We start from the raw sequence: 13754 nt of genomic DNA on the forward strand, positions 1-13754 counted from the left end.
AATATTAATATTTAGCTTACATGTTAGAATACACAATTTCAAAAGTACCTAAAAGTGATTAAGAAAATTTTACTTTAGATTCTATTAACCGAGAAAAGCAAATCTCAAGACTAAAATGTACAAACTATATATGTAACAGTTATCTCATTAAGCACTTAAGTGCCTAAATTTCAATGTAAGCATATTTACCTTAAGCAGTTCAAGACCGGCCCTGATGGCTTGATCAGTTGGAACACCCTCATCTTCATCATCTGCTGTTCCATCTATTGATTTGTTCACTTGCTTTATAAGAGCACTAAAGTATGACAAAAAAAATTTTTTTCCATTTTTTCAACTCTTTTTTTATTGGCAATGTTTAAGAAAAATAATCCCGAGTATTTTCTATACAGACCAGAACTAAACCACACACAAATTTGATACAGCTGTTTCCCAACCATTATGGCAAGCTGTAATAAGTATTTTGAGATGCTTCTTTTTGAAATTGTATTTCCCTGTGTCCATTCAAATGAGGTTAAAATGTTATCTGACTTGCTGTTTATTAACGCTGTATTTTTATTCTTGTATTTGCTGTGTGAAGTTCAGGTCCAAACATGTGAATCCTAAGAGATGTTTTCCAATTATCTAACGTTCATTATGGCTCCAATATGTAGAACAACATATATAGAAATAAAGGATAAATGCTAACATAAAGCACTTTCAAACAACCTAGCAAATATTATTGTGTCTGGCACTGTTATGAAAGCCAGAAAGGACTGCTTCTGACAGGTGTAAAAATGTCATACAACAAACATACAATAAATCCTCACTAGAATAGTTAGAACAGATCACAAAGGAAATACAATATTTTAAAGTTTTCTTCTAAAAACAAGCTTAAGTGACTTTAAAATAATCATTTGAAACACTGTCAATTATCCAAAATACTCATTTTGTTTTTACTACAAAAAACAAGTTAACAAATATCAAGTCAGAGACCTAATATAAACCAAAATACAAGAAAATTCAATTATTCAGTTTTTTAAAATGCTTAGTAGATTTATGTTTCTACAAAAATATGTACTCAAATCTAAGGTCAAGATATGAGTCAAATACATCTGTTTTCCTTGCAATATCCTCTTAAATTAATCATTCCCTTAACAGTTAAAATCACTGAGGATGTTTTCTGTCCTGTTCTGCCCATTTTTCCTCCTTAACTGTTTCTCATAGCTCCAACTACTCCAAATAAAAATCTTCAGCCTGAATTCTCTTCCCAAATATTCATCAGTTCCAAGGTTTTCTTTACCTAAACGTACCAAAGGAATGAAAAATGCCATATATCCAAAATGAAATTCATTTCTTTCTTCCATGACTAAGAGCAGGAAGCTCTCTGTCTAGTGAGGGGAGGCCAAAGGCCAAAATAAGTGAATAAATACATTAAAAAAGATAATCAGGCAACAATAAGGACTGGAGAGAAGGCCAGGACAAGTGAGGCTGGTTAGCAAGGGCAGTGAGGAAAGGCATTCCCGTAGGGGTGGCGCTGCTCTTGTTTAGTTGCTACGTCATGTACAACTGAGCTAGTAACCACAGAGTCAGAGCCAGTGATAAAAAGCACCAACCTGGAGAATCAAAGAGAATCAACTGAGAAACTATTACAAAACACCAAGAGTTCAGTGAGGTGACGCCAACAACACTAAAAATCGACAGAGCTATTCTGTATTAGCCAAAGCCACCTTAAAAACACAGGGGGGTGAGGGGTGGAGGAAATCTATTTATAATGACAAGTCAAAATGTATAAAAACTAGGAATAAAAAGTTTTAAATGCACAGAATCTGTATATAACTTCTAAAATTATTAAAGGGAGCAAAGAGATTTGAAAAAATCAAGACAAGTATTTTCGTAAGATGGAAACAGTATTACACGAATAGCATTTGCCACTGTATCTAAAAATATCTTACAGGAACACAACTTGGTGTGGGATAAGATTCAACACATGCATTCTATAACTCATCTGGAAACATTAAGTAATGTTTGAGAACAGCTAGTAAATATTAAGGGAGGAGGGATGAAAGAACTTTCTAAATGAAATTTAAAAATTTATCATAAAAGCCTTAAAATACAAAGGAACAAAGGGAAAAAGTCCAGTAAGACCCTAAATATTGTTAAGAATTTATCCTACAATAAGGGAATGTCTCAAATCAAATAGGAAGGAACCAATTTTTCAATAAATGGTTTGATACAACTAGCTACTAGGCTTTTAAAAAAGGATGGATATCTTATCTCCACCTTACAATGAAATGGATTCCAGAACAATTAAAACCTAAATGTAAAAAACATAGCCACCTAATACGATGGCAGAAAAAAATAAAGGAGACAAATCATGTAATTTAGTATTTATTAATGTCAAGCACAAATTTAAAAGGCAATCAAACTGTGTTAATAGCCTTATTTCATAAAGCATTCATATAATCAATAAAAAATGACAATTTCTCTAAGCCACTTACAGAAAAATAAGAAGAAAAGCAATTAGCCAAGAAACATATGGGGAAAAAACATTCAACTTTTAAACAGTGCCATCATTCACTGCAGCCATAAAATTAAGACACTTGCTCCTTGGAAGGAAAGTTATGACAAACCTAGACAGTGTTTTAAAAAGCAGAGACATCAATTTGCCAACAAAGGTCTGTTGTCAAAGCTATGGTGGTTTTTCCAGTAGTCATGTACGAATGCAAGAGCTGAACCATAAAGAAGGCTGAGTGCCGAAGAACTGATGCTTTCGAATTGTGGTGTTGGAGAAGACTCTTGAGTCCCTTGGTCAGCAAGGAGATCAAACCAGTAAATCCTAAAAGAAATCAACCCTGAATATTCATTGGAAAGACTGAAGCTGAAGCTGATCTTTGGCAATCTGATGCAAAAAGCTGACTCACTGGGAAAGATTCTGATGCTGGGAAAGATTGAAGACAGGAGGAGAAGGGGACAGCAGAGCACGAGATAGTTAGATGGCATCACCAACTCAATGGACATGAGTTTGAGCAAGCTCCAGGAGATGGTGAAGGACAGGGAAGTCTGGCATGCTGCAGTCCACAGGGTTGCAAAGAGTTGGAAATGACTTAGCAACTAAACAACATCATTCACCTATAAAATGGCAAAGACTGAAAAGGGTACAGCCACTACTAGGAAAAATTAGGTGAACTGGACACTCCATGACTACTGGTGGGGAAGAGGGTGGAACCTTTCTGCAGTGTGATAGTTAAACCAAGAGGGCGCTGCAGCCAGACTTCCTCTGTTTAAATGCCATTAGCTACTTCCCAGCAGTGGGAAAGTTACTCTAACATCAGTGTAGCTCACTGTCCCTTTCCTGTGAACTGGAAATAGTAATATTTTTTGCCTTATAAAGAGGTAAATGAGTTAAAACACATAAAACAAAGAGTGCACACTATAAGCACTAATGGCTATTACCTGTTATTATTAGTTATGACTGAACATATCTTATGTATTACCAACCTACAAAGACATGCTTTGGTCCTCAGTCTTTTTGTTCATAAAATGCATTACTTCTGGAAACTTTATCTTAACTTTCAAAAATACTGCAATAACGTGGTCTTATCTTTCCGCAATTTGATTTTAAAAAATTGTCATGCCCAAACAAGAAGCATATCCTTTCTCAGCAGCTCCCTTCATTCTTTTCAAGGTACTACTATTCTCTTCATCATCTGGATTTGACCCCATAAACTTCTCACTCCTCCTCCATTTTATTCCCCATTTCCAGTAAGAGGACCCGTTTCTAAGGTTGTTCTTTTAAAACCTTCCTCAAATATGTTCCTTCCTTTCCATCCCACTATCGTCATCCAAAGAAAATTATAACAACACCTTAGCAGGCTCTCTCTTCTATTTCCCTCCTCCTGTTCATCATCAATCATTCCTGCTTCTCAACAGACCAAAGAACAAAGTAAAAGCTCTAAAGTCAGATCCTAAAGGCTTTCCACAATCTGACATCAAATGCTTTTTGAGGATCACCTCATAACACTTTTACATTTCTCCACAGAGTAACTTAAATAGATGGCAATCATTTTCTAAATATCCTTATTCCTTCCTATCCAGTTAGCTTGGCTTATATAAAACTCAACACCTAGAATTCTCCTCCCATTTCTTGTAGAAATAAAATCTTACCCATTCTTCCTCTCACGTCAAATACTACCCTCTCAGAGAAATTCTTTTAATCCTTTGAGCATTATCTGCATCAATTTTATGCAACTATAATATAATCTCTTAATTAAAATTCTTATTCCACTACTAGACAGAAGATTAATGAAAAGCATAAAGTATGCTTTGCCAATACCTAACTAGCCTTGTTTTAAATTAGAAGACATTGGATTTAATTAATGAATTTCAGTCTGATTCAGATTTTTCCTTGTAATAATATAAAGGATTCCAGTTTTCGTTTTGCGCCCTTTTATTTTTGAAACTGAAGAACACTTTCCTCAAATGAAAAACAAGGCAAGACGAGTCCAAAATGAAAAACAGGCATCCAACGTAGTATCCTCCTCCACTACAGAGGGTTACAAGCCAAGAGCTATACCTTACGCCCTCCCTCCAAAAAAATCCCCAAAAGGGCTTTACTGAGGACAGTGTACCATTAGTAGTATTTTAGATTCTAATATACCTCTGAAAGGTACTATTGCTCACTAAAAAAAGAACATGCTTTCCATATTTTATAAGTAGTCCTGTTTTCAACTGGTTGAAACATTTCAGGAAATGTTTAAAACAAACAAAAAAAGGTGGTTGGGGGGGTGGGGGGGGACTTCACTGGCAGTCTAGTGGTTGAATGGCTCCACACTCCAATGCAAAGGGCACGGGTTCAATCCCTGGTATCATGCTGTATGGCATGGCCATAAATAAATAAATAAGAAAAGAGCTCTTCCCACATTTTACAAAACCAAGTACAGACATAAAAAGAAAGTATTTTCCAAGATGTCAAAGTCAAGTGATATCAAACCTGAAACTTTAAATGAAGGCTGTCTTAAAAATAACATTTTTAGTTCTCAGATACCTATGAAATGCATCATATGCTGTTTTATAACATAATCACTTTATTTTCTTTTCCAGAAGGTAGAACTGCAACTTGTTTCTATCAGTTAACCTATGTGAGCAAACTAACCAGTATACTGTTAACAGATAAAAATTAGGCTTGTATTGACAAATTCTCATCCAAAAAGACTACATAAAATTAAAATAACATGAAATACTAAATACATACAGATATATACACAGATGAGTATATAGCCATTATGTATACACATAAATCTATATGGATTAGTGCCTTACAAACAGCAGACACTCAATAATGACTACTAAAGCATGAATGAATTAATGGTAATGAAAATTCAATATTTTCATTAAATACCTGATAGACTCAGTATCTATGTGCACAGGTGCTATCCTCTCCAAGAGAAACTTGATCATTTCCAGAAAAGGATTTGTAGGCTGTTTGGGGTTGCCCAACTTCTTAGTTATTTCACGCTGTAATGGAGATGTTTAAAATATTACAAAAGTATGTTTAAATAATTCATTACATTAAAATGTTAAGAAACTACTATAATTAAAATCACATAGTGCCGGTACTATTGGTATAGTATTGGTGCAGGAATAAACAAATCAATACAAAAAGACTAAGAATTTAGTATAGGAAAAAGGTAACATTTCAAGTAAACAGGAAAAGGATTATTCAATATATTGTTATACTGAATATACTGGAATAGCTCAATAGACATTTTTTAAAAATAAAAGCAGAGTTAGATTCCTATCTCACATCTTACACCAAAGATATTCCAAAAGGATAAAAACAAACACAAAAGAATAAAACCAATTGGGATATCAAACTTCAACAAACAAAATTATCAGGGGAGCGTATTAAAACTACAGATTCCTGGGCCTCACTGTGAAGATTCCCATTTAGTCAATCTGGGGTAGAGCCAAGAATCATCTTTTATAGAAGAATTTAGGAAGATACACGGGCAACAGATTAAATAATACTGATGTAAGTACATATTGTCATTGACCTGCAATACAATGGGATTTCATAAGCAAGACTTCAAAGGCAAAAACCTTGAAGAGACCACTGACAAACTTAGTGAAATAACAAAACTATCATATGTAAAGGGCATCATAAACAAATGAAAAGGGCTAAGCTACAATTGTTGGAAAACTACCTGCAGCCTAATTAACACACAACGCCATGACATACTAACGAGCCAATGAGATAAAGACAAATAGTCTAGAAAAGTAGGCAGATTAAAAACACAAAATTTACAAAAGAAATAAGAATGACTAATATATCCAAGGAGAAAAAGTGCTCATATGATTAGCAACCGATTTTATAAATGCTATCAAAATAATGTTTTTGTTTGAGTTTTGTGTTTCCAACAGTGATACTGGCCAATAGCGAATTTATCCTTAAGAAAAGAAATCAAGATTGTGTAAAATTATTAAGCTATAAAGATTATTTATTTTTTACATTAATCAAAGACTGGGAAAAAATTTAAATGTGTAACACAAATGGGGACCATTCAATAAATTATGGCACATATACTCAATGCTGTGCTATGTTGCTACTAAAGAGAATATAGTAAAAGACTAATGAAAAAGTAAAATATACAAAGCTCTGTATAATATAATCTTATTTTAGAAGAACATACACCATAACATTAACAACTGTGTCCACAGAGTAATTACAGTTTAATACATTATTATTTTTGTGATATTTCCTAAACTTTACATAATGAACATAAATTATTTTACAAAAGGGGACAAAAAAGGATTTGTGGGCTTCTCCAAACATTATGGAGGAGCCTGGCAGGCTACAGTCTGCACAGAGTCAGGGCTGCACAGAGTCAGACACGACTGAAGTGACTTATCACCAAACATTAACTCTTTTAAATTTCTCTCCTTACCACACAACCTTCAGCTTGTTTGCAGGAGCATGTTGGACTGACAAGTACTTCTAACTGTTTTCTTATTTTCTCATCATCTTCTAACACTTGTGTGAATTTCTTCATGAAATCCTGAGCCTTACCAGGATCTGGCAAATTTCCTTAAATTAAATTAAAATATAATTTTAGATATTTCCTGAAGTAATAAAAGAGCAACATTTTTCATTCTTTACTTTGATGAAGAATCCTAACATACAAATTCATTTAATTTAATGAGATAAAATTATACAGATCCTTTAATAGTGAATTTTCACAAGTAAAAATTTTTTCCTAGAAACATTAAATAAAATCATTGTGAAGGACCATCTAGCCAGAGAAAGATCAAACTGGTTAACTTTAAATAACTCCATATAATATCTGAAGGCCTTAAATGTCAACCTGAAAAATACCAATTTTATTACTGTCCCATGAGCTTGTACATACATTGTTCTTTAGTGATTCACAGCAAGAGATCAAGATCAGTAAGATTTACCTTGAAGAAACTATGTTCCTGTTCTACACTGTTTACTGTTAAAACATCGACAGAAAATGCACACATGCATCTGCTAGGTACCAAAACAGGCTGAACAACATGGTCCAGGTGTTACTGCCAGATATGCCACTACCACACGACAAAGTCTGAGCTCTTACAGAATCAAAGATTAGTTTTATACTGCTCTCCTAATACATCACTAACCAAAACACTTATGAAAGCTAACAAAATATCCATCATAACATCGTTTTTCTGGCTGCTCACAACTGTAATAGAGAATCAGACTAGGTAGAACCCTGCTAATAAACAGGGTAATACAGAAACATGGACTCTAATAAAAGTAACAGAAACCTGTTGAATCTTAAAATATGAATACAGTAAATGCAGTCTTCAAGTTCATATATGACTCTGAAGTTCCATTTATATCTTGGCTACACGACTGAACATGGTAAGAACTAATCTCCTCCTCCCAACTATTTGACTGTATAACCTTTCCCTATTTCCATAACACAAAAATTCTACTGTACTGTTTATCAACAGTTTTGGAAAAAGTCACTTTACAGCCCCTCCACAGCATCATATTAAGGCTACAATAAAGCATATCACCTAAGAAACAAAATGAAAAGAAAGTGAAGGGAGAGGGAGAGAGGAAGCAAAGAGAGGAGAAAAGGAGGAAGGGAAACACAGCAACAAAAAAATCCCTTTAATTCAAGATTCTACAAACATACTTGACCACTGGAACTCTTTTTTTTCTGATGGTACGACTAATATGTTCAGGATATTAACATCCCTTGGAGCAGAATATGGGAAATATTGTACTTGTTGGAAGAAAATGGATACAAGGTTAAAACAGAAAGACTACAGGAGATTATCTCCTTTAGGGGATACTGTCCACAGCCAAACCACCAGGGAAATACTTATTTAAAAGCAATAGCATGAAATCACTTGCTTTAAGTTATCCAAAGGGACTGAAAACTAATTTAACTGCTTAGGACTACAAGGTATTTTGGTGTGAAATTTCTACTCATGCCAGAGTTTCTATCACTTAGTCTAATACCCAATGAATTAGGTTACTATTCTTTTTAGTGTCTTAGCATACTTCCACATACATCCTGGAACATTTGTTAACATCTCAAAAATCTGCCTAAGATCTCTTCATTAGCCAAGTGGAAGCTCGGTGCAAGCACTTCCCCAGGTGCTCCTGATCTTCCCTCCGCCTTCATGCTGTACACAGTGATCTCTAGGGTGAGAGAAAAAGCTAGTGCCCTGCAAAAAAAACTACTTTTCCCTGCCCTGAACAAAGGAAACGTGCTACACAACCCTTTAGTATTCCCTGTTAAAGGCAATTAAATAACATTTTATTTGACATAAAACAAATGTTTTATTTGAAAACATTTTATTTGAAAGCAAAAAAGTGAATTAACTTTTTTTTTTCAAAAAAAAATTTGCAGTTATTAAGTACATCCTTCATTCTAAACTTTGACTCACAATGAAATTAAAGCTTCAGAGAGATTCACATTAGAGCAAACAATAGGTAAGCACAGGCTCAGTTTTTAACAGCAAGCTTACATAGCAATTTGAATGAATTCTCAAAAATAAATTTATGCAATAAAACCTTTATCTAGCTCTTGCTCATACCAAAACACAAAATAATTCTGTGCAGAATGCAAAATACATGAAAATAAGGGGAAAAAAAGGAAAGCTGAGTATGCTGGGGGAAAGGAAAAAAATAAAAATCAACTAAAAAACTTTAATCTTTTCCTATATTATCATAGCCTAAAATGGAACTTTGAGGAATATTTTATACTACCAAAGAAAGAAATGTCTCAAATAAACCTTAAATTTTACATATAATATTTGAAGTAACTTACTTGTAATAACCATCACTTTTGAAAATATGGCCTTGACACTGGCATCTGTCTGAAAATCACACAAAAAAATGCAAAATTAAAATCTCCTAACAATAATCTTCATTATATTCTTCAGAAAGTTAAGCATAACCCACTCACACTCTAGGCCCACGCCAGGACCACCAGTATATGCTCCTTCTTTAGACATGTTTAAACCCCCGATAAACTGAATGAAAGAAGTGAAGTCATAATCCACCCTCGTCACTTCTTCCCTCATCCTGTTTTGTCATCCTCCCAAAAGGAAAAAAAAAAAAAAAGATAATGATTGCTGCATCAACCTTTTGGGACACAGAGGTATTTTGTTTTTCTTAAGTATACTCAAAGGACAGGACAACCTAGTTTAAAAGGGGAACAGAGTAATCTGGAAATGTTGGTTTTCACATTTGTAGTCTATCTCAAACAAAAAACTGACAAGTATATACTTCTGATTGAACTGAGGTATTTAAGCCTGAGGATTATGATACATAAGTCAGGAAGCCACTGGGAAGATGCTAGATGAAGACAATTAAGATGCCACTAACATGTACAAAAGATTTTTCCAAGAGGGCTAGTTATATGCTGCATCAGTGTAGTATAATATTTCAGTGAATGAATGTCTTCGTTACATTGTGCTTCATGTAACATATTCTGTAAAGTTATGGGTATGAATGATGTTTCTAAGAATGCTAGTTATTCACTGCATCAGGTTAGTGTTATTTAATGAAAAGAAACATCATCAACAAAGTACAATACTGCAAGTCACTTTGAGAGACACTGAGCAAATCAGTTAAGTTAAATGAAATAAGTAGAAGGGCTACATTGCTAAGAAAGAATAAAATTATCTTAATCAGAAGGAATAAAGAAGTAGTCAAAGAAAAATATTAAATATCTAGGAGTCTTCCTGATAAAATAGGCAGAATTATAAACAGACAAAAATTAAATACAGCTTTGGTTTTTTTTTCTAACTTTAACTGTATAACATCTACTAGAACTCTCAACATAAAGTGAGTATTAAGTATGTTGATATATGGCAAAACCAATACAATATTGTAAAGTTAAAAAATAAAATAAAATAAAATAGATTTTAAAAAAAAGTAATAGACTTAATTCTCCTTTCACTACAATGCCGCTTTAGAGTACCATCCTCCTCCATTCTGTTTCTTCTTCAACCCCACCACACAAGAATGAGAATTCTCTCTTTGATTTAGATAACATGTTAATTATTTTAAGACAATTTAAAGGAAAATACCGCAAACTAGAAGGGAATAAAACACTGTAACTGAATTGAGACTGTATTTTATTCCTAGACTGAACAGGAATATCATGAGACCCTGCCAAGTTTTTATGAACAAGCAAAGAGAAGAAGCTCACACTAAATAAATTTTAAAGGGAGAGTGAGAGTCAACAAAGCTATTCTTGATTACAGTCTCATACATCACACTGCTCAACACACAACCTATACACTTAAAATGCTATTCGGCTGCTATTATGACTTTAATAATGCTTTCAATCAGGAATAATTTTATACACATGCAAATGAGAACATCTCACATTCTAAAATAGTATGTTTGCAACTTTAGAGGTAGTAAATTAATATGTCTCTAGGTGACAAAGAGGAGCACTTTATCTAGAGCTTATTACCTGAAACACTCTTAACACTGCATTATAACACTGACTAAAACAAATGTTTATTGGCTGAAACACACTAACTTAACTGAGATTTTCCAATTTCCCTCCTTCGCACAGAAGTACTGAAATAGCACAATTACTAAAATAATTTTAAAGTCATTGTGTAACAAGGAAAAACCTACTCTAGTAGGTTCAACATAATCAGGAATCACAGAAGGTTAAATTATGTTCAATAAGTCATAAACAAAGAGATAATTGTTAGCCTATAAAACAAAAATACTACTCAGTTGTAAAGCTTCAATCAGGCAAACAAGGGTCAAGAAATGTCTTATTACTACTACTGATTTAGAGGTTAAGAAAAAAGTGAGGTCACCATAAACCACTCAAACAACTACTGTTAGCTCACTGATTTTTAGGGCAAATGGCAAGATTTACACCTAGGAAAACTGGAGATGTTCTCCCTTAGATGAAAAAACTCCATTCTATTGACTTCTGTCCTATGAACAGAAAGTGTATGTTGTGGGGAAAGGGTGAAGGAGTCAACTATGTGCTGAAAAAGAAACAAAAATAACACTGCTGTTTTCCCTGGATGCCATGTAAAATGACTAGACACACTGATTTTTCAATGAATTGTATCTTTTATAGGCCTACATACAACATTCTCAAACATCAATTGGATGAATAACTACCATTAAATTATAATTATGAAGACCAGGTAATACATTAAAATTACCATAATATTAGTTGTAAGTAAAAATATCAAAACACTAAACTATAATTACATGATTTTAAAACTTTCTATAACCACAAGACTATACAAAGATGATGGCAGCATTTCAGTGCAGCAACATTAAGTGTAATTTTACTTTTTATATGCTTTCAATAATGCTGAGTTATTGATCTTTTTTTTTTAAAGTTACCAAAAAAGGCTTAATTCTGAGTACACAGAAGCACATTCTGTTTCCTGTTGGATATCACCTTTTGCAGATACAGTGAATTTAAGTTTTTCTATGTAGTAACTTTCTTAAAAATTTCAGTGTTCTAAGTTAGAGATCATAGGTTCTAGAGTCAGAATTGTTCCACCCAGAAACAGCTGTTCAACACATAGCAGAAATGGTGATAACGTACTTTGGGTTGCTTAATTAAGTCAAGCAAATCCTTTACTTGATGTCGGAGCAGATTTTGGCACTTCCACATTTCATTCAATGCTCTGAAAAACATAAACACATAAATTTAAATAACAAAATGGGATAAAAATCCTTCTAGGATATTCCAACTATATTATTTTTTTCTATAAGTTCAGATTATAAAAGGAGATGACAAAGATAGGGTAAAAGTTACAGGAGCTAAACAACTGATGATATATGGAGAGAGAGAGAGGAGTCAAATAGAAGAGATAATAACATTTGGGGAGATGCGCATATCAAAAGAAAGGGATTAGTGGTGATTGTTTTTCCTTTTGTATAGAAATAGGGAAAATTTCTCATTAACTGGAACACATTTGCAGGCAAGGGCATAGGAATTAACTGAGGTGATTACAAACTTGAGAAATAAAGCAATATTTAATGGAATAATATCTTGCAGTAGGTAGGATGAAAAGGAATAAAAGACAGAAAACAGTGAGCTCTGAGATAATGGGGATACTTTTTCCTGAAAGAAAAATATCATAATTTTACATAATATACATTATATACTTTATTAGTTATTTATAAATTATATTGTTATATAAGTGAATATTCATCTTACACAGCAAAAATTTTGATGTCCCCATAACACTTTTATTGTTTTCGGGCAGAAATTTAAAAAAGAGATTTATATAAGAAATTTATATTTATATATAAAATATATATAAACCACAGAGAGCAGTTAATGTTATTTAAATGCTGAGTTATAGTATATCAGAACCATTTATATTTAAAATTTTAAAAAAGAAATTTTCCAAAACCAAATACTACTTCTCATTATTGTTCTCAATTATCTATACTTCTATTGGGGCTTCCCAGGTGGCACGAGTGGTAAAGAATCTGCCTGTCAGTGCAGGAGACCAAAGAGACTCAGGTTCCATCCCTGGGTCAGAAAGATCCCCTGGAGAAGGAAGTGGCAACCACTCCAGGATTCTTGCCTGGAAAATTCCATCGACAGAGGAGCCTGGTGGGCTATAGTCCACAGGGTCGCAGAGAGTCAGACACGACTGAGCACATACTTTCTATTAACTCCATTATCACAAATACAAAGCACTGCTCTGAGACAATAATTTAATGCAGACATATATAAACCATGTAAAAACATTCATTTTCTTTTGATAGACAAAGCAATTATCTGCTTAATGTTTTCATTCTCAACAGCGTGTCTTAAAAGTACTTTTGTATTTTTTAAAAAAGGAGATAAATTAGCAGAAATTTGGACACAAATTCCTTTATAGTAGTCCCTTATAAATGGTACTAGCAAAACAACAGTACTGGGGCATTTTCATCTTAAAATACTATACTTTACTGTTTCCAAGGTACTGAAGTTCCCTAAAGTTGAACAGGCACATTTCAAGAATGCAAACATCAAAAGAAAAATGAACATTATCCAGAGGACTGAAAAAGTCTCACAGCAAAGTAGCAGTTATGTAATTAAAACAATAATTTTGAAAGAAACAGAGCAGTCATCTGTGAAATTACTTCTGAACCCCAAAGTCAATGAATTCTCTCCATACCTACACATTTTATCACTACTTGTAACCCTAAAACGCCCTGGATTTTGAAACTTGCTTTCACTTAAAGCAGAAAAATAAAAAAGAAATTATCTTACCTATTA

The 13754-nt window shown here is 33.4% G+C and overlaps 1 protein-coding gene across 3 annotated transcripts in view; it reads right to left on the reverse strand.

The window, feature by feature from the left end:
- PDS5B (PDS5 cohesin associated factor B) overlaps positions 1 to 13754 on the reverse strand; it is a 189151-nt gene that overhangs the window by 66685 nt on the left and 108712 nt on the right. For all 3 annotated transcript variants that reach the window (XM_027557450.1, XM_027557448.1, XM_027557449.1), the window contains exons 14-18: positions 12081 to 12162; positions 9306 to 9354; positions 6924 to 7063; positions 5378 to 5493; positions 190 to 295 (exon numbers count right to left, since the gene is read on the reverse strand). In XM_027557450.1, the coding sequence (XP_027413251.1) occupies positions 190 to 295; positions 5378 to 5493; positions 6924 to 7063; positions 9306 to 9354; positions 12081 to 12162 (493 nt within the window). The remainder of the gene's footprint in view (positions 1 to 189; positions 296 to 5377; positions 5494 to 6923; positions 7064 to 9305; positions 9355 to 12080; positions 12163 to 13754) is intronic.

This window comes from Bos indicus x Bos taurus, chromosome 12 (genome assembly GCF_003369695.1).
Source record: "Bos indicus x Bos taurus breed Angus x Brahman F1 hybrid chromosome 12, Bos_hybrid_MaternalHap_v2.0, whole genome shotgun sequence".
NCBI lineage: Eukaryota > Metazoa > Chordata > Mammalia > Artiodactyla > Bovidae > Bos > Bos indicus x Bos taurus.